At 44.1% G+C, this 22,554-nt stretch overlaps 1 protein-coding gene across 2 annotated transcripts; it reads left to right on the forward strand.

Moving 5' to 3' along the window:
- The first annotated feature begins 4,296 nt into the window (after positions 1 to 4,296).
- Positions 4,297 to 19,277, forward strand: LOC120026111 (coronin-1C-A-like). Of its 2 annotated transcripts, none has more exons than XM_038970928.1 (11): positions 4,297 to 4,438; positions 9,343 to 9,542; positions 13,590 to 13,712; positions 15,949 to 16,078; positions 16,262 to 16,443; positions 16,593 to 16,712; positions 16,847 to 16,951; positions 17,169 to 17,314; positions 17,467 to 17,524; positions 17,720 to 17,965; positions 18,182 to 19,277. In XM_038970928.1, the coding sequence occupies exons 2-11, from the start codon at positions 9,345 to 9,347 to the stop codon at positions 18,299 to 18,301; spliced, it is 1,428 nt and encodes a 475-aa protein (XP_038826856.1). In that variant the 5' UTR covers positions 4,297 to 4,438; positions 9,343 to 9,344; the 3' UTR covers positions 18,302 to 19,277. The 2 variants fall into 2 exon arrangements, with proteins under 2 accessions (XP_038826856.1, XP_038826857.1); XM_038970929.1 differs by having other exon boundaries at positions 18,160 to 18,295.
- Positions 19,278 to 22,554: the final 3,277 nt, after the last annotated feature.

A 22,554-nucleotide genomic window follows, 5' to 3' on the forward strand; every position in this document is an offset into this window, starting at 1 on the left:
CACAGAGGACTTGGTGATCTCAGAGGCTACCGAGGAGGACTTCGTACTTCTGGAGAAGGATGAATCGTGTTCATCGTCTGATGTGAGGAGCATGATCTCTAAAATCAGGGACAAAGAGAAGGAAATTAAACCGCTCTCTGTAAATAGAATAGTGAAGGAGGATACGACTTCTGCCGCTGTTGTGGATAAACCTCAAGACCCTACAACGTCGCCTACTGATCCAAAGAGGAACGTTTCTTCTGCTGTGGATGATCAGAGGCTCAGTGAGGACAGACTTCAGAGGTCTTCAGGAAAAAAGCACCAGGAATCCAGTAAGAAGACCTCACAAAAAGCCTCACCTTTGGGTGATGAAACAAGCAAAACACAGAGTTTGCAACAAGTAACACGGGATGAGGATACGAGCAGCACTGTAAACACTTCTTGTGTTCTTTCCGGTAATGGACGCAGCGGTTGCGATGCACATACCCGATGTTCACACACAGAATGTTCGGAAAGAGCGGATCCACATTTGGCTGAACCTGCAGGTATCGTGTGTCGCCCGAAGAAGGCTGAGCGAACTGAAGCTGTCAAAGCTATGACAGAGAATGAGGCGGGAAAGACTGCGACTTGTGAGCTCAAAACGGGCATTCAAGGCAAAGAACCAGCCCTCTTGAGTGTTGAATCAACCCATGCCAATTACAAGCCAAATGATATATATAATAAATCCCCTGAAGATAAAGACTGCACTCATGAGGATTTGGTCCTATTGAATATAGAGGAAGAACTTGATGAGAAAACAGAAGCATTAACCACGCTCAACACAAAAACGAAGCCGGACAAACGCTCGGAGACGACAGATCCTGTTAAGAGTGGTTCACAAACTGAAAAAGAGAGGAAGGCCACAGCCACAGATGAGCATCCACAGGTGAAAGACGTGCAGAGGAGGAAGGTAAAGAGAGACTGTGTCACAGACCACAGGATTGAGGCTTGTGAGTCAAATCGGTGCGAACCTGAAGTACTCAGGGCATCTTCCGCATGTGTCCCAGGACATCTTGACACACCAAATCCTCCTCAGCCTCCACCAAGGCCAAAGGCCAAAGGTACAGACAAAAGTGGGAAATCCATTCAACAGTTTGATAATGTAGAGAGCCCATGTGGTAATGTCTCCTTACAACAGCAAACTGAAACTTCTACTGGAAAAGCAAAAGAAGTATCCCCATCCACTGATACATGCACCTCCATCACCAAATATCAACATTTAGCTGCTGAACAGTCTCAGAGTAAGACTGAGGCTGTTTTACATGATGCTAAGGAAGAACTTGCTGGTAGTTGTTTTCCTGTGAAGGTAGAGAAAGAGCCAGTACTTCAGAATGCAGTCATATCTACCTCACCAATTCAGATTCTGAGTGTTACTGAGAATGCCAAAACATCCCTTTCTGATGAGACTGTTAATTTAACGGCTGGTAGAGAAACAAACATCCAATCAGCTGCCTCTATGTCTAAAAAACAGGTCAAAGTTAATGTCCTCTCCTGCTCTGTCCCCAAGATGCCACAACTCATAACTGCATCGTCCTCATGCTCATTAGAACAATGCAATGTGATTCCCTTACCTCCTCTGTCTGTGCCAACTTTAGAGGACAGCGATGGGCAGAGGCAGGTTGTTAGCATGCAGATGGAGAGCCAGCCTGTCTGTTACATTGCTGTCATCACCCCACCACCCATCATTCACATTCTGCCTGAGAGGGAAATGGAGAGCACATTACCAACACAACAAAACAACAGTATGGATTTCACCCAGACAGAGGACAAAGCGACCTCAGGTGCCTCTATAGATCCTTATGTTGCAGGGGAGAGGCTTAAACCAAAGGGGCCTCCTCCACCTGTCCCAAAAAAGCCCCAAAATCCCTTCGTTAAGATTCCAGCTGCAAAAACCTGCTGCTTGGATGAGCAGAAGATATGTGATGATTATTACCACAAGGAGGAGGAGAAGAAGAAGAAGAAGAAGAAGAGGAGACATTCACATCAAGTCAACAAAGAAAATGCTTGTGACACAGCTCCTCAGGACATGTGTGTGTTATGGGACAACACAGGTGCTGCTTACACTGTACCATCCAACATGTACACGCCAGATCATTTTGATTTTTCACAACGACAAAGGACACCAACTAGAGAGGAAAAGTATAGAAATATCATAGATTTTGATGCTTGGGCACAAATGGTCAAACGTGCTGCAGAAGAGGAAGAACCAAAACAACTTGACATGTTGGATGGACAACCTTTTTTGGAAAAGCAGGCTAAATTCAAAGGTCCACCGCCTCCTGTACCAAAAAAGCCCCAAAAGCCATTTGTTCCATTAGAAACGGTTTCAATCTCAGAAGACATAACTTGTCCTTCAGAAGACGAGGAGATACGAGAACTAGAGCAGGCCTTGTGTAAGAGAATGGAATGTGATGATGAGGATGACCCTGAACCCCATGCTGACACTGTCAGCACAGATGTCCGTTGGAAGAACTTTGACCACAGTGACCGTAGAATCCATAGTGGTCTTGTTGAGCAGCGTTATCGTGATACTGTGTCTGAGCATGAAACTGAGACATACAGGCCTGTGGCTGAGCTCATAAAGGAGACTAACCGGATGCACCAGAGAATCAGGCATGCAGACTGGACAAAACCCCTTGCAGCCAAGTCCATGATCAGACATGCAGACCGGGCAAAACCGCTCACGGCCATGTCCATTGCCGGGGCTGTGGACCAGGGCCAGAGCCTGAAAGTATCACAGATGAAGAAGGCCTTTGATGTCACTAAGAAGTCTGCTGAAAAGCCACCAGAGCCTGAACTCAAAAAAGGTAAGAAGGTGCTTTGGATCAATGTTCTCTCTGTCTATATGTCTCCCAAATGTAATTTGTAACATGCTTTATAAACAACAGGTATAGACTAACAGTGAAATTCTTAATTGCGGGCCCTTCCCAAAAATGCAGAGAGAAAAAAAATAGAATAAATAGAAAAATAATAACACAAGGAATAAATACACAATGAGTAACCATAACTTGGCTATATGCATGGGGTACCAGTACCGAGTCGATGTGCAGGGGTATGAGGTAATCGAGGTAGATTCAGTATGTACGTACACAGTAGGTAGGGATAAAGTGACTAGGAAACAGGATAGATAAACAGTAGTACCAGTGTTAGTGTATGTGATGAGTCAAAAGGGTCAATGCTATAGCTATTGCTATAGCTATTGGTTAACTATTTAATGCTTGGGGGTAAAAGCTGTTCAGGGTCCTGTTGGTTCCAGACTTGATTGTCTTTGACAATTTTTAGGGCCTTCCTCTGACACGTCCTGGTATAGAAGTCCTGGATGGCAGGGAGTTCGGCCCCAGTGATGTACTCTCTCTCCCTCCCTCCCTCTTGCTCGCTCACTCTAGTTGGTGTGTGTCTCTCTCTCTCTCTCTCTCTCTCTCACCCACACACACACAGCCACACACACAGCCACACACACACGCGAGGAACCTGAGTTGTAAAGAAGCCATTTTTGCCAGATTGCAGTCTGCCTTTGAGTCAATGACACACACTAGCCCTTTGAAACTATGTACTGTACATGTTAGAATGTGTTAGTCATGCCGTTGGGTTCAGCCGCACTGTACATAGAACCACATGTATGTGGGAAGTGTGAGGGTTGGCAATAGTGTCTGATAAGTTGCTGACTCTTACAATGAAAATAAATAAGGTACAGGTTGACTTGGAGCAAACATCTGAGAGAGGTGGTAAGCAGGATAGCATGAATGGAGACATTTGGAACTGCCTGCCCTGCAGTTCTCAGAATCACCACTTGCAGGCGCACTAAACATAAGAAAGCTGAGTATTGGCACATTATTGTACACATTCTTTTGCTGTTGGTTTTGAATGTGCCTTGAAGTTTAACTGTAGGCTATGTCCAATCTAGCAGGGCTATGCAGTTGCATGGGTGTGTCAATTAAAAAGTAAATTAGGATGAGTGTGTGACTTCATGCTGGTTGCATGTACAGGTTGTCTACAGCAAATACTCAATCATTTCTGAGACCATTGGCATTGTTCCTCCAAAACGACCATGATCTAGGCCTAGTTGTCTTTTTATTATAGGCCTACTTGTAACAGGGTTAGTGATGCTTTCATAGACCCATTAATAATTTTCAGTGGAGAAAAAAATGATTTTTTTATTAAAAGAGTATCTTTATCATACAAATGAGACAATTGATATCTCTCCGATATGGGATTCCTATAATGCCTCATATGGAAGAGGCGGGGATGAAACAGGGCGTTGCTTCCGGTTCATAGAATTGCAGTCTGGAGGGAAAGAATACTCGAACGGCTGAACGAGTGTAACAAGGGAAAATCTTAACGGACGAGGGCTAAACTACCATATTCATGTTTTCAGATTGATTACCTCGTGTTCACGGAAAATTTCGCATAGATTTAGGAGGTAAGGAAAATGGACTGTCCTGTATTTGCAGTAAACATCTTGCTGCTAGCTAGCCTACCCGGCTGTGCACCGTTTTGAATGGGAACAGCCAGAGCCATGAATAAAATCTGCACTTGCGTCATAATAGCTCACTGACGGTGGTCTATGCTCCAAATTCTAGACGGTAGCATCTTCCATGTAAATTCCTAAACATCTTTGTCATTCATTTATTAGACACCGCTGTAGCAAGCCATTATTAACCGCAGATCTTCCCTCCTGGGTGGGGAGCTGCCTTTGGAAATTATTGCTAATGAATTGCACATAAGGAAGTAGCTAGCATTTTTGCTTGCCACAATGCATGGCTATTGTCCACCTTTAGATTATGGAATGAAGAGTAGCCTGCTATGTTCTGACTATGATCAAATGTGTTGGTTTATTAATACACTGTACTTACATGTCTACTCTGATCAATCATCAATAACCTGTATTAATCAGAAACATGCATGGAGATGACGGCAGCCTACAGGACCCAGCCATCTAGCTAATAGCTAGCTACATTGCTTAGCTACCTAGCTACATGCTCTGTGGCAGACAATGATGTGTCCAATGATATGCATCAATGATGCCCAGTCTAATAGCTAGCTAGACCATAAACGTATTATAGATGCCACTGGTGGGGTTGTGACAGTTCAACCCAAGGCTATAGTTATCAGTCTGTCTACTGCACCTCTACTGTTCTTACCAGGAAAGTAAGCATATGGCCTACCTTAGTCTGAACAACATTTTAATCATTTTGATCACAAATGCAATAATTTGGTCACAATGTGTCCTTAAGTCGACCTCACAATACCTAGCACCTACAATAGCAAATGGTTTGCATTATTGGTCATGTCACTTTTGCTTGCTGTAGTGGAGAAGTTATTTTCCCGAGAAGGCAGGGAATTAAAGCTACAGGGTTATTGCATGTTGATGGATCAGTTTCTATGGGTGAAGTTGGACATACACTCGTCATCTATCAGGGGTGAGAAGATATTATATAGTATATGCCATGTAGCAGACGCTTTTATCCAAAGCGATTTAGTCATGCATGCATTTATTTTTGTAAGGGTGATCCATGGCAACCATGCTCTACCAACTGAGCCACACAGGACCGATATACATGATTGACTTCTGTTTAGCAGCAGAGTATGTTTGAGTCTAAAAGTTGCTGACATAACTGTCAATGCTGTATGTTGTGTATAGTAAGGATTTATGTATGACCCTTCCATTCCAGTTACAGCTGCAACTAACTCTGTAAGAAGAATAGAAGGGTGATTCCATATCTCTAATTGAACTACAGTGAAAGATGCCGTACACTCAGTAAAAGGAGGACGTAGACCAAAGGTTCATATGGGTATGATCTTTAAGTTGGAGTGGTGCTACCCCAGACTCAGTCCTTTTTGTGCCATGCTGCTCTCTGTAAAGTAGGTCATTGTGTTGAGAGAAATTAGGCATGCGAGGCATGGAGCACATCTTGTTGAATGGTTCATGTGTGTGAGAGGAGAGCCTATCCAGAATGAATCATTAGGGCTGGAACTAGTAATGGAACGAAATGTTCTGTTTGTCAAACCCTGCATGTCTTTCTCTGGCTGCATCGTGCGGTTGTAGTGATGCAGGCTGTGGTCATATAGCCACAGCATCATAGCCTATGTCCTGTACCCAAGGCTTCGACCCAGGAGAGTATTTGACCCTGGAGAGATGGCCTTGCTGTACTAATGCCTGTTCCCGCTTCAAAAGAGATCGATGTGTGACTAGGAGAGTCCATTCAGGACAAGTTAAGGATCGCCTATGTGTAGGCTAATATGATTTATAGGAAATATAGTGTTGTTAAATATGCAGATGTTTCTGTCACTGGCCCCATTTCATCAAAAAGATGCAAACCCATTGACCTGAGACGGGCTTGGTTGATCTCAGTCAGAAGAAGAATGTAAACGCAGTAGCTCTAGCTGTCATTCACACGTGTGTGAGAAAGCGGACGGCCCAGCGACACATGTACCAACTCCTTGTATAATGAAAATGACCTTGACTGAAAGGCCATCTCTTCCCTCAGCATGTAGTTTACTCACTCTCATCCGTCTTTTTCACCACAGGGTGAAACACGAGCTCAGAGCTCCTAACAACAATCTATGAGATTATGCCCGGTGCTTACGTCAGGTCAATTGATAGGCTATTTACTACATTCTGGCAGTCCTTGCGAGGTCATCAGTGAACATTCTGAATAGATGTTGAAGGTAGCAGAATGTGGGTTAATAGTACAAGTACATAGAATGACTGACTGGCATGCCTATTCTTATAGCCTGGTCTATTATCACTGTCTGCCATGCACATTGTGACCACTATATGGGCTAAAGGAAAGATACAACTTCTGCATCCACTTCCTGTGAAGGAAACTAAGCAGGAAACCATCAGTCATCAAAAAACAACATCCCATATGAAGGATGGTGGGAGGATCAAAATTCATTGAATGCCAATTGCCAGCAATAGTGAGTTTCGGCATGGGTGGCATGTTGGCAAAATGCCAACTGCACACAGTATCTCCTCAAGATTATCCACCAGTTCAAGGGGGTGTCAAGTACAACGTTTTAGTGCACTCTGCTTGTGATACTTGATGATGTGAAAGGTCTCAGGGAGTCTGAGCTAAAGGGCCTGAGTGGAACATAGCCCATAAGCATCAGTTCTATTACTGCCTGTCCTGGCTCAACCCTGGCTGATTTCACAGTACTGTACTGTGGCTATGCACTGCATTCTGTTGGTGGCTATGGGAGACACAAGGAAGCCTTTGATGCTAACCCGTAATTGATTAAGCTCTTCCTGCAGCAGGTCAGCTCTTCTGATGGGAGCCTGCTCCCTGTGAGGCGTGATGGGAATCTATCATTGTTGTTATGGAAACAGAGCTATACGCTAGCTAGACAGAGCTCTCGTGGGACTTTGTTTGTGGCCAGCTTACACCAACATGCAGCATGCCAAAGTGAACATTGGGCAATGTGAATAAAGGCTGCCTAAGTAGGCTAATAAGAAGGGCGGTGGATGAGATGCAAAGTTTTCTCAAAATACATATTAGGCTAATGCTTTCTAGGTTCATAGTTTATACACACAAACTCAGCCATCACCTCGTTTGATCAGATGCACAGAAAAGTAGACATCTAAAAGTCTGCCTCTATTCTGACTGGGAGCCAGCTCTGCCATTTAGGCTTGATCCAGTTTAGATAAGCTGTGTTCTTCCATTTGAGACAGAGATGGGGATAACTCTAACTTTATGTCAGAGTCAATGACCATGTCCTATAAAGTTTTCAATGTGTGTGTTGTGCTCTGGCTGGAGTGGCTTCACATCAACTGAGCCTTAGTTTGGGCAGTGACCACACCAGTATTTGTTTTCAGTGTAGAGCGTGTCTAAAGAGAATGACGTTTGATATTTGTATATACACTACATGACCAAAAGCACGTGGACACCTGCTCGTCGAACATCTCATTCCAAAATCATGGGCATTAATATGGAGTTGGTCCCCCCTTTTCTGCCATAACAGCATCCACTCTTCTGGGAAGGGTTTCCACTAGATATTGGAACATTGATGCAGGGACTTGCTTCCATTCAGCAACAAAAGCATTAGTGAGGTTGTGCACAGATGCTGGGCGATTAGGCCTGGCTCGCAGTCAGCATTCCAATTCATCCCAAAGGTGTTTGATGGGGTTGAGGTCAGGGCTCTGTGCAGGCTGGTCAAGTTCTTCCACACCGATCTTGACAAACCATTTTTGTATGGACCTTGCTTTGTGCACGGGGGCATTGTCATGATGAAACAGGAATGGCCTTCCCCCAAACTGTTGCCACAAAGTTGGAAACAAAGAATCATCTAGAATGTCATTTTATGCTGTAGCGTTAAGAATTCCCTTCACTGGAACTAAGGGGCCCGAACCATGAACAACAGCCCCAGCCCATTATTCCTCCTTCACCAAACTTTGCAGTTGGCACTATGTATTCGGAAAGGTAGCGTTCTCCTGGCATCCGCCAAACTCAGATTCGTTCATCGGACTGGCAGATGGTGAAGCGTGATTCATCACTCCAGAGAACGCGTTTCCACTGCTCCAGAGTCCAATGGCGGCGAGCTTTACACCACTCCAGCCGAAGCTTGGCATTGCGTGCGGCTTGTGTGCGGCTGCTCGTACATGGAACCCCATTTCATGAAGCTCCCGACAAACAGTTAATGTGCCAACGTTGCTTCCAGAGACAGTTTGGAACTCGGTAGTGAGTGTTGCAACCGAGAATATATTATTTTTTACATGCTATGCGCCTCAGCACTCGGCGGTCCTGTTCTGTGAGCTTGTGTGGCCTACCACTTCATGGCTGAGCTGTTGTTGCGCCTAGACGTTTCCACTTCACAATAACAGCACTTACAGCTTTAGCAGGGCAGATATTTGACAAACTGACTTGTCGGAAAAGTGGCATTCTATGATGGTGCCACGTTGAAAGTCACTGAGCTCTTCAGTAAGGCCATTCTATCCAATGTTTGTCTATGGAGATTTTTATAGACCTGTCAGCAACGGGTATGGCTGAAATAGCCGAATTCACTAATTGGAAGGGGTGTCCACATTCACTATATATACAAAAGTATCTTGATTAAGTTCTGGGGGGAGATTTGAGGAAAGCTACTAACGAGACTAGCAAAGTCTCCACCCCCCCCCCCCCTAAACAGAAGCCAAATTTCAGTCATGTCTATGGGCCAAATTTCCCATCCGGAACAAAGTTCATTGTTAGTCATCGCATCCCACAGTCTGACAGACGCTATGATACCATTTATGTAACGTGCGTCTGTCCATAAGAGATTAGTAACCCTGTTATAGCATCTGTCTGACATCTCTCTCTCTCTCCCTGTCTCTCCTCCTGATGACAGATATGTTCAGGCGAGTGGTGCGAGCGAGTAAGTTCCGTCATGTCTTTGGCCAAGCGGTGAAGAACGACCAGTGCTATGACGACATCCGCGTCTCCCGGGTCACATGGGACAGCTCCTTCTGTGCCGTCAACACCAAATTTGTCGCCATCATCATCGAGGCCAGTGGTGGCGGAGCCTTCCTCGTCCTCCCTCTGCTTAAGGTGAGTGTGTCACTGCCGGCCAACCAGGCAGCGTCGTGGCTCCTCCTGTCTCATTGCTCTTGGAACACTTCCTCTCACTGTTGGCCTAGATCTCAGTATTAGTTACATTCAGTCGCTCCGTTCTGTTTCAGTATGATTTTGATTATTTGTTATTTCATAAGGATTTGAATACTGAGAGTATTTGCAGAGGTCTTTCTTGAAATGGCTCATTCCTATCACTTCAACTAAATTAGATTACAATGATATTTTACTATGCCGGATATGTATATGCCAATCAAATTTTGTTGGCCCAACAATGTATGCAGAACGTGAGGGTGCGTTGTAGTATCTTACTGCTAAAGGGCTCGCCCACCTCTTTCAGCTTTTCTGATCCTATGGAAGACCAACAACTTCTGGACAATAGTGCTACACGCTGACTGGATTTTAGGTCAAATGTCTAGGTGGTTTAAATTTGGTGAAAGAAAATTGAATTTGAAAGAAGCTTCCTATGCCCGGGATTGATCAGTGTGACTAGAGAGCCGGTGTGTGTGCATGTGTATAGGGGAGTTGTGTGAACAGCCAACAGCAATTGTCTGTGTCTCCACTCTCCTCTCTCTCTCTCTCCCCTCCTCTATTCAGTACCCAAGAGCTTGCTGCTGCTGTCAGCAGATTTGACCATATATGGAAGTCCAGCACTTTGCATGTCAGGCTGCCTACAGGACCATTTCCTGTCTGTCTCCCGATTGGCTGATGGAAATGTGTGTTGCCTAGTGGATTCTGGGACATGGGTGTTAAAAAATGTTGGGGTGAACTCCACATTCAAATATATTAAGCAGAATCACTTATATTGAGTGTCATATTGATGTTGTAATCAAATATCAATTTGCGTTATTTGTTCAGGAAAACATGTTTGAGTTTAAAGGGATAGTTCACCCAAATTACAAAATGACATTTAGTTTCCTTGCCCTGTGTAAACAGTCTATGGACAAGGTATGACAGCAATAAAACGTCTCGGGGGGTGCACTGAACTGAACTGAAATGCATGATTGTTGATGACATTCCGATGTTCAGATAAAGGGAATGAAAGAGTCTAACATGCGCACTACCGCAGCGCACAACTCAAACAGCGGTGTGTTGCCTACTGTAGCTGCTGGCAAAGTCATTCAAAGCCTCTACTTTATCACTCAGGATGTAACTTTCCAGTGCTTCTATTTTTGCCATGTAATGTTATTAAAACTAAATCAGACGACCTCATAGTAGAATTGTTTACCTAGTCGACTTGTTGTTGTGTGTTCTATGCGACATCTGGTCTAATATGTTTAAATAATTTATACACAATATTTACCGACATGTTATTGGGCTCATTTCTGGAGGTGGAAATTATATTTTAGAAGATAAGCATCATTTTATTTTCATACATTTTGGAGTAGAATGTCCTTTTTTTTAAAGTCACCAGGACTGACCTTCACCAGACCTCAGTCCTTCTACATAAAAATGATCCTCGGGAGCACCCCGGACACCCTGAGCAAGGGTACTGGAATTGGTCAAAATGATCCTCTTCCCCAAAAATGCATGATGGTCATAACTTTCTTACATTAAAGGGGAGGTTAACATGGCCCCAGACAATCGATCTGAGATCGACTTAAGTTTCAGTCATGGGATTTTTTTACCCCTGGTTTTAGCATTTGTGTCACAAATCCCATTCAAGTCATGGGACCGATATTCACATTTTTCGCACCTCATGTCCAAAAAATCCGAAAGTATCTCAAATTGATTGTGAAGCTCACAAAAGTCACATGCGCTGCATATACACAAGCAGCCCAGTTCTGATATTTTCCCCCACTAATTAGTCGTTTGACCGATCACCTCAGATCTTTTTCAGAGCTGATCTGATTGCTCAAAAGACCAATTAGTGAAAAAAATATCAGAATTGGGCTGCCTGTGTAACGCAGCCTTATGGATGATTTAAACATGATTGGCTAAAAATGCTAATATCGGTCCCATGACTTGAATGGGATTTGTGACACAAATGCTTAAACGTTAGCATTTGGAAACCGTGCCAGCCACTTTTAGTAACAAACACCATAGACAAGCAATCAATCACATATCTATTTTAATCAGTATGGTTGTTGTAAAGGCATTTGTATTACATGCATTCACGCTCTCTTGTTACACTTGCCTCACTGACCCTAGGGTACTGGATGAGATGCAATTATTCTAGTCCACTTGGTTAATTAGTTTACATTATCATATATTTCCTTCATCCCCCGTAAAGAGACGGGTAACTGCTACATTGCTGAAAGGGGCACTACGAGATTCTGGCATTATAAGCCGTTTTTTGACTTACACAGAGTCAGATTCACGAGTTCAGCAACGCATGTCTCCAAACACCATTATTCACAACAATTAGACTGTATTATCCATGGAACAGAGATGATTGTTTGAGTGAATATGTAACTCCCTGGCTGTCTAATATTTCCATTTACATCTCCCTTTTAGTGTGAGTGTGTTCTCAAACATCTGCTGTAACATCTGTTGTAGTCACTTACCTCCCGTCTGTCTGTCCACTCATGTAGCAGTAGCCTATATAATGGTCAGATGTCAACCTACACTGGAAATTAGTGATTGGGGGAAAATGTATACAGTAAAGTATAGCAATGTTATTTTTGACTATATATCGATTCTATGGCTTCAGTAGTATCAATTCTCAAAAGAAACGCTAACGTTAGCTAGCCCTAGTCGGCTGTTCCTGCACCAAAACTCTGGTATTTCTTCTCTAGCTTGTTATCCATCTTTTTAAGTGGTGAGCCAACATGTTTTCAGCAATTGTATGTCCATGTGGTCAAAACTTGTTTTACTCATGGCTCTCTTATCCCTCTGCAGTAGATCAAATTGCAATAAAATTGCAGTATTGAATCAAAATACATATAGAATCGCAATACATATCGTATCGGGATGTCCCTGGAAATTTCCAGTCCTACTGGAAACGTGACTGTTACCGATGTCTTGTTCTAGAACTGATCTGCATTCCCCCTGAGAGAGAGGCCTGTGTATGGGGAGTCTAATTAGTGAAGATACTCAGTCAACAAACCCAAACTATCCCTCCCTCCTTGATCTGTATGATAGGCTATGTTGTGAATATGAACTTACTGGCTGCTGTTCCCGCTCCTCCTGGCAAGTCGTTACCGTGACAACAGCAGTAATGGCAGACAGGGAGTGCCGGTTAGGCCCCAGGGGGTCAGACCGGTGATTAGATTGCTTCTCAATTCCAGCATCTCATAATTAGGAGTTTTGAGAGCCTGATATTTCTATTTAGTATTAATGGCTGATTGAGAGAAACACTGAAAAAATATCAACATAGCTGCAGACTTAATGAATCATTAACGAGAATGCATACCTCTCTAGCCCTATAACCTTGCCATAGCGATTACTCTTGGTGGGGGTGGGCACACATGTCTTTATCAGTGTGGTATTAAAAAGTGCTGAGGTCAGTAACAGCCGTAGTTCGGGACTGGACTAGTTGTAAGTAGGAGAACCAGTTTCTCACACAGCCCTTTTGTGACGTCACTGAGGCCTCAGTCCTGCCATGCACAGAGTCGGTGTCAGCCTGGGTTAACCCAAAGACAGAGGAGCTGAGCGAAATAAGTGGGTCCTCCTCTCCTCATCACTCATTGATCCAGTTGACGGCAGAGGTCACACGCTCCCCCAGGTTGCTCGTGTCATCTAGAGGTCCTCTGATTGGATGAATGGCATTTTTATAGGAAGGTTAGACTGCTGAGTTTGTAAACGACCACGTATTACCCTGCCTTGGGGATTTGATGATAGTAAAGATGATGAATGGTGCTGAAAGTAGTAGTTTAGAAATGGCAGATGTAAAGTAACAACAATAAATTGTCTGTCTCACAGGGAGAGTAGTATGTCCTTTACCCTAACGCTGTATTTGTATCTCCTTCACAAGTCAACCCTTGGTCTTTGCCAGTAGGATTGGGGGCTCACAGTTCAGTTTCTCCCCGTCCTTTGTTACTGATCTCCAGCAATCATACCAAACCTCCTCCTTTCTCTCTCCAGACGGGTCGCATAGACAAGGCCTACCCAACAGTATGTGGTCATACGGGACCTGTCCTGGACATCGACTGGTGCCCTCACAATGACCACGTCATCGCCAGCGGCTCTGAGGACTGCACGGTCATGGTACGTACGTCTAGTTTTCACTGCTGACATGGTCAGAATGGTGTCGCGGTGACACTATGTTCAATATGCTGTCCTGCCTACCCACTACACGCTTGGACGCATCTTTTGAAGTCAAGCTTGTCAACCCCTATTGATTATTTTGCAGTGAACTCGTTGACATCTCTGAGAAAGACCTGAGATTCACATGGGATCAATAACCCTGTCTGTCAGTGCTGCAACATTAACCTCCATGGTGTGCTCTATACACAAAGCATGTGTCATAGCGTAATCAGAACCCCAGCCATATGGAAATGGTGGGGCGGTGAGGTCATCCTGTCAGTATGTCTCGCGTCCCTATTTGGTCTCGCCTGTAGCGAGAGACTGATAAGTCCACTGAGTGGTCCATACCATATTTGATCTAATTGAATGTATTTTATATGATACGATAGACCTTAAAGATGGAATCCAAAAACATTGTAGAAAGGTCTGCTCTCTGAAACATGAAGTGTTACGCAGACCTTATTCCTCTCCCTTCCTTGTTTCTGAACAAAGGGTGTGTTGTCCCCATCAGCTCTCTGCTGCCACCTTTAGACTAAACACTGTTAGCACATCCTGGTAACATTAGACAAGCACATCAAAGATTGTATGAAGATGCCTAGAAACTGCTTCTCCAATAGAAATTGCTGATCGGAGCCTCCCGAGTGGCTCCCTGAGGCACTGTATCGCAGTGCTAGAGGCGTCACTACAGACCCGTGTTCGAACCCGGGATGGATCACAACCGGCCATGATTGGGAGTCCCGTAGAGCGGCGCACAATTGGCCCAGCGTCTTCTGGGTTAGGAGAGGCTTTGGGCGGGGGCTTTTCTTGGCTCATTGCGCTCTAGCGACTCCTTGTGGTGGGCCGGGCGCCTGCAGGCTGACCTCGGTCGTCAGGTGAATGGTGTTTCCTCCAACACGTTAGTGCAGCTGGCTTCCCGGGTTAGGCGAGTGGGTGTTAAGGTTTGGCGGGTTTCGGAGGACACATTACCCGACCTTCACCTCCCAAGCCCATTGGGGAGTTGCAGCAATGAGACGAGATCGAAATTGGGGAGAAACATTTGGTATTTAAAAAAAAAAAAACACTGATCACGATGTCATGGCCAAACTGCTCATGTGCAGGGACTTGCTTCCATTCAGCCACAAAAGCATTAGTGAGGTCGGGCACTGATGTTGTGTGATTAGGCCTGGCTCGCAGTCGATGTTCCAATTCATCCCAAAGGTGTTTGATGAGGTTGAGGTCAGGGCTCTGTGCATGCCAGTCAAATTCATCCACACTGATCTCGACAAACCATTTCTGTATGGACCTCACTTTGTGCCTCGGGGCATTGTCACGTTAAAACAGGAAAGGTCCTTCCCCAAGCTGTTGCCACAAAGTTGGAAGCACAGAATCATCTCGAATGTCATTATATGCTGTAGAGTGAAGGGAAATCTTAACTGGAATTAAGGAGCCTAGCCCGAACCATGAACAGCCCCAGACCATTCTTCCTCCTTCACCAAACTTTACAGTTGGCACAGTGCATTCGGGCAGGTAGCATCTGCCAAGTCGGACTGCCAGATGGTGAAGCATGATTAATCACTCTAGAGAATGCGTTTCCACTGCTCCAGAGTCCAATGGAGGTGAGTTTTACATCACTCCAGCTGACGCTTGGCATTGGACATGGTGATCTTAGGCTTCTGTGTGGCTGCTCGGCCATGGAAACCCATTTCATGAAGCTCCCGAAGAACAGTTCTTGTGCTGACGTTGCTTCCAGAGGTAGTTCGCAATCCTGTAGTGAGTGTTGCGACCGAGGATAGTCAGCACTGCCGGTCCCGTTCTGTGAGCTTGTGGCCTACCACTTCGCGTCTGAGCCGTTGTTGCTCCTATAAGTTTCCACTTCACAATAACAGCACTTCCAGTTGGCCAGGGCAGAAATTTGATGAACTAACTTTTTGGAAAAGTGGCATCCTATGACAGTTCCACGTTGAAAGTCACTGAACTCTTCAGTAAGGCCATTCTACTGCCAATGTTTGTTTATGGAGATTGCATGGCTGTGTGCTCGATTTTATGCAACGGGTGTGGCTGAAATAGCCGAATACACTCATTTGAAGGGGTGTCCACATACTTTTGGCAGTGTAGTGTACCTTTTAGTCTGTTCGTCTCCATAGTTAAAAATGAGAAAATCGCTAAAGACAAGTAGAAGCTAATGGCATCATGACTAACTTAATCTCTGTGTCTCTAGGTGTGGCAGATCCCAGAGAATGGGCTGGTCACCCCGCTGGCTGAGCCTGTGGTGGTGTTGGAGGGACACTCCAAGAGGGTGGGCATCGTCACCTGGCACCCCACGGCCAGGAACATCCTCATGAGTGCAGGTAGAGACAGCTTTGACACTGCTCTCACACAAGGAGTGTGGCACGTTCAGCATGGAGTACATTTGTCACATCAGCTTTGAGAATACAAGGCCTATATTTTCCACTCTACTGTAGGACTGCACTCTGCTATGAGACAGAGGCATGTGGATTCTGACTGTAGTTTGTTTGTGTCTGTCCTTCCAGGCTGTGACAACCTGATCATCATCTGGAACGTGGGGACTGGCGAGGCCATGATCCAGCTGGAGGACATGCACCCTGACGTCATCTTCAGCGCCTGCTGGAGCCGCAACGGAGCCCTCATCTGCACCGCCTGCAAGGACAAGAAGATCCGCGTAATCGATCCCCGCAAGGAGAAGATTGTGGCGGTGTGTGGGCTGGGGACTCTGGGGGTTGGCTTGATATGCCCTCTTCTCTTTCATACTCATTCACAAACACGTACACACCCTCCTACCGAGACGTGTTATTGGTGCTCAAACATACGATTCTCTCTGACAGACGTGCTGTGTCTTTTCAGGAGAAGGACAAGGCCCACGATGGAGCACGGCCTATGAGAGCCATCTTCCTGGCTGACGGAAACATCTTCACCACCGGCTTCAGCCGCATGAGCGAGCGGCAGCTAGCCCTCTGGAACCCTGTACGTCACCTCCCAACCAGACATGCACGCACACACACACACACACACACATAGATGTTCATGTGCTCATAGATGCACATATCCTTATCTAGCCACTTATCTAAGCACATGAAATGTATTTATTGTGTTAACAGAAAAGCATGGAGGAACCAATATCAGTCCATGAGCTGGACACCAGTAATGGAGTGTTGCTGCCTTTCTACGATGCAGACACCAACGTGGTGTACCTGTGTGGGAAGGTGAGGATGATGTGCTTGTTAGAGATGTCATGTGTTTCCAAAATCCCTGTCTTATCCCCCAAACCCAATAGCACCAATAGTTTCCCATCTGGATGGCGGATTAGTGTGACGTCCGTCTTTCTGGGAGGATTTGTCGTTTTCTATTAACCTGACACTGTTCAAGTGCAGCGGCAGAGTCTCGCACGGGTTTTCTCAGTAAGCTCTCATCTCTGTTCAGGGTGACAGTAGCATCCGGTACTTTGAGATCACAGACGAGGCTCCGTTCGTGCACTACCTCAACACCTTCTCCAGCAAGGAGCCCCAGAGGGGTATGGGGTACATGCCCAAACGTGGACTGGACGTCAATAAGTGCGAGATTGCCAGGTAACAACCATACACTTAGAAAGATGGCTTTGAGACCTTCTCCTTTCGTCCACTAGAGGGAGGGCATGTTGCGCTATTTGAGAGAACAGTCCCAATGCCTTTGATTCCCACGGCTGTACATCCTCATCGTATGTTGTCTATTTCCCTTGCAGGTTTTATAAACTGCATGAGAGAAAGTGTGAGCCAATCATCATGACAGTCCCCCGAAAGGTTTGTCTCTTTCTTTTACTCTTTGACTAATTATTTTTAACCGTTGAAAGATATTGATGCTGTAAAAAATAGTGCAATTGTCAGATGTGGGCAATATTAAGAATGGATTACAGTCCACCACTGACTAGAGTACAATCCTAACTGATACCATTACGTCTCTCTCGCCATCCCACACACACACACACACACGTACAGTCGGACCTGTTCCAGGATGACCTTTACCCGGACACAGCGGGACCAGACTGTGCCATCGAGGCGGAGGACTGGTTTGATGGGAAGAACGGTGAGCCTATCCTGATCTCCCTGAAAAACGGCTATGTCCCCGGAAAGAACCGTGACCTCAAGGTGGTCAAGAAGTCCAACGTCCTGGAGGGCAAGCCAGCCAAGAAAGCAGAGAACACCTCACCTGCCCAGAGCAAGGCCTCTCCACATCCCTGTACAGTGAGTAGGACAGGACAGTTACCGTAACAAGAACATAGTGAATAAAACTGTACTGTAACACTGGCAACAGTCAAGATGTATTTAGGTAAACTAAATAAATCAGTGACTAGATTTGGAACTCAAAGATCGATATTAAATCATTTTAGCCATTAGATGGTTTGTGACGATGTCTCTTGTCATTTTTTTACTTGTAGTTCTTTCTCTGCTTTATGACAGCAAAATGAAGGGAAACTTGAGGAGCTACTGCGAGAGGTCAAGTCGCTCAGAGACCTTGTCACCCTACAGGACCGCCGAATTGCCAAACTGGAGGACCAGATCTCCAAGGTTGCCATCTAAGACTCGACCCCCGCTCAGAACCATTCATTGGTTGGGAGAGAATCAAGTGTGCCGGGCCAGCCACTGGCAAAATTGTAGAATTCGGCTTCATCAATTCCGCTTGGCATCTTCCTAGCGACGATCCCAAGCACGCATTCCAAGATGAACTTTTTTTTTTCTCATCATGCCTACCCTCACACTTTCCTCTAAAACACTTAGAGAAAAAACTGTTGCAATTCATAGTCCACTTTTTACTGGGGATGAAATGCATTTAAATATCTGCAATTTTTTTGTTGAATGGAAAGTCTTACCGTTTTGTTATTGTTTTAAATTGTGGTCAAGAACATTCTTATGTGAAGTTTTTACTTACTGCCATACTCTCAACAGTTGTATGTAACTATCAGTATTGCCATATTCCCTTGATTTTTGTGCTGCCAAATTTAAATGGTGTGTGTGGTTCATGCACCACTTTTACATTTTAGATTTTTGTGTCTTCTCTCCTGTTGTGCATTCCAGTTACAGACTATACTATCATAGAATAATTTAGTCAAAGATAATAATTATTTTCAAACCAACTATAGCTGTTACTGTTGCAAAAGAAAGACAAAATAAATTTGCATTTTTTTTGTTTGTTTTTTGCCAAGCCAACTGCTTGTATTAAGCATCAGGTCACTGAATGTGAAGGAAGTGCTTCTGATCATACTTTTAGCTTCTGCTCTTCTGGGTATAGATTTGAACTGTGGCGGTGTCTGGAGGCAGTGGGGTGAACTGCAGCTCTCGCTGGTGTAAATGTTGTGTAAGTGTAGTGGTGCCTCCGTCACTCGGTGGCTGGTATTAGGGGTCAATCTGAGGTCCCCTCTCTGGTGCATGTTGTGGCATTTGGAAAGGACCACTCTCAGCACTTGTTTCACTCAAACCTTTGACATATAGTTCTGTGCATGCAATAAAGATTTTACTCATGCACACGTCTTCTCCACAATAAATCCCTTAAATTCTTTCTTTGCACTAACTTCTCTTTCTGTCCTTTCTCCTCGGTCTGTTTTACTGGTCTGAAATGAAATGATCCACACACTGAAACAGGCAGAGCAGTGCAGAGTCTGATGCAAGACAGATCACGTGGGATTTTAGAAACCATTATGTTAATATAAGTGTTGAGAAACATTCTATTCTTACAATAAAAGGGACTCCAAAATCACACAATACATTATTTACCATTCATTTCAATTGGACACAGAATGATCTGAAACACAACCAAAACAAACAGCAAATGCATCTAACAAATGTGTAAAGTCACAAACTTGATGTAATTGTGTTAGGAATATGGGACCAAATACTAAACTTTTGCCTACTTTAATACACATAAGTGAATTTGTCTCAATAGTTTTGGTCCCCTAAAATGGGGGGGACTATGTACAGATGGTGCTGTAATTTCTAAACAATTCACCCAATATGGATGAAAATACCCTCAAATTAAAGGTGACGGTCGGCACTTTAACATAGTCATTGTATAATTTCAATCCAAAGTGCTGGAGTAGAGAGCCAAAATTACGGAGAGCACTGAAATGATACAATGGTATTATCAAACATTTGTTGTGCCATAGAAACTGAAATTATCGTTAAACAAGACATCCAGAATTCAAGATCCAATAACTAGTCTCAGTGCAATCATAAGATCCTTTGTTCTGACAACAGAGACAGTGTCACAGTTTAGGGGGGGAAAAACATCAAAAGCATAGAGTGGGGGTTTTCATTGTCATGGTGGGCCCATAAAAAGGGCATTTTCTGCTCCTGGCTTCCTGTCCAGAGGCTGCATCTCCTGTGGTTCTGGTTGGGGCTGTTCTCATCAGACAGAATGGGAAGGGAATGGAGTCAGAGAGGCTGTGTCTGACAGACAGACAGACACGGAACCAGTGGGTGGATGAGGGGATGAAGATGGACTAAGGGGACTTTGTAGATTAGATGGAGTTAGATGAAAGGATAAAAGTGTAAGGATGAGAGTTCAAGGAGGACGAAGTGGATTTGGGTAGTCTGATGGGAACTTGTTTTTTTTGGGGACATGTTACCTACCACATACTTTTGTATACTATATATACAAAAGTATGTGGACGCCCCTTCAAATTAGTGGATTCATCTTTTTTAGCCACACCTGTTGCTGACAGGTGTATAAAATTGAGCACACAGTCTTGCAATCTCCATTGACCAGTTGTGGGAAAAGTACCCAATTGTCATACTGGAGTAAAAGTAAAGATACCTTAATAGAAAATGACTCAAGTAAATGTGAAAGTCATCCAGTAAAATACTACTTGAGTAAAAGTCTAAAAGTATTTGGTTTAAAATATACTTAATTATCAAAAGTAAATGTAATTGCTCAAATATTCTTAAGTATCAAAAGTAAAAGCATAAATCATTTAAAATTCTTTATATAAAGCAAACCAGATAGCACCATTTTCTTGTTTAATGTATGTATAGCCAGGGGCACACTCAAACACTCTGACATAATTTACAAAGGAAGCAGATCAGAGGCAGTAGAGATGACCAAGGATGTTCTCTTGATAAGTGTGTGAGTGAATTGGACCCTTTTGAGCATTCAGGGAAAATGTATGGAGTAAAATGTACATTATTCTCTTTAGGAATGTAGTGAAGTAGAAGTAAAAGTAGTCAAAAATATGAATAGTAATGTAAAGTACAGATACCCCAAAAAATGACTTATGTAGTACATTAAAGTATTTTTACTTAAGTACTTTACACCACTGCCATAGACAAACATTGGCAGTAGAATGGCCTTACTGAAGAGCCCAGTGACTTTCAACGTGGCAACATCATAAGATGCAACCTTTCCAACAAGTCAGTTTGTAACATTTCTGCCCTGCTAGAGCTGCCCCAGTCAACTGTAAGTGCTGTTATTGTGAAGTGGAAACATCTAGGAGCAATAACGGCTCAGCCGCGAATTGGTAGGCCACACAAGCTTACAGAACGGGACGTGCTGAAGTGCGTAACGCGTAAAAATCGTCTGTCCTCGATTGTAACACTCACTACAGAGTTCCAAACTGCCTCTGGGAGCAACGTCAGCACAATAACTGTTCTTTGGGAGCTTCATGAAATGAGTCAGCTACACACAAGCCTAAGATCACCATGCGCAATGCCAAGTGTTTGCTGGAGTGGTGTAAAGCTCGCCGCCACTGGACTCTGAAGCAGTGGAAACACATTTTCTGGAGTGATGAATCACGCTTCACCATCTGAATGCCAGGAGAATGCTACCTGCCCCAATGCATAGTGTTGTAGAAAATTCTAATCAAGTGAGAGAGACTTTGTAATTTCTTCAAACAATCCATCTGTATTATCGATTAAGAATTGCAATAATGGAGCTGGTCAACGAACCACCCGTAGGTGATTCATTGAGGGCCCAATGATTCTGAGGAATCATGGGTCTTATATAGCTGACACTAAAATGCTTAGTCATGGCTGGTTCCACCCCTCCCCGGGCAGATCAGGGCATCATAAGTTACCTTGTCTTCTTCTTGTGGCTGTGTGTATCGGGTCATAGCGCACAAACAAGTGATAACGTTAGTTCCTTTCTGCTGAGAGAATTGTTAACAGTGCTCAAGCCAGCATCTGTTCACCTCATATCTCCACAGCTGTGCCCTTGAAAGGTTATGAAAAGAACAGGATGGACCGGAGAACTGTGGTCACGCTCAGAGGCTCTTTGTCTTTATGTGCCGTGTGACCAAGTTTCTCAGAGACAGAAGATGATTTTGTAACAACAACAAGATTTTGTTCTTCAAGTGTATCTCTGTCCCAAGCCACCCCATGTCCTTGACTATACGTCTAAACCAGCTGCAGGGAGCTAGAGTGGAACCATCCCCTTACAGAAACACAACATTAGTAGAATAGAAAGGTCTTACTATTTGTTAAGTATATAATTGTTAACTATTAATATCAAACAAATCTGGTAAATACATCATTTTCTCCCACGTTCCCCTCTCAAGAAACTCAGTTTCTTCTATAAAAATGTTAGGGTACAAGCACTACATAATTATTGTTAAACATGTATTTAAATAAACAAAATACATCCTTCTGGTGACTGATATTTCATCCATGTTAAACAACCTTCCTTTGGGTTGCTGAGTTTAATACCTTACACAGTCAATCTGTAAATAATCAAAACCATTAAATTAACATCACACACAAGCTTCATTAAAACAAATGGTACAATCATCCCACTGACAACGAGCACAGTGGTAGGGGTCAGCGTGGTGGAAATGTCCATCTCTTTT

Source organism: Salvelinus namaycush, chromosome 31 (assembly GCF_016432855.1).
Source record: "Salvelinus namaycush isolate Seneca chromosome 31, SaNama_1.0, whole genome shotgun sequence".
NCBI classification, from domain to species: Eukaryota; Metazoa; Chordata; class Actinopteri; order Salmoniformes; family Salmonidae; genus Salvelinus; species Salvelinus namaycush.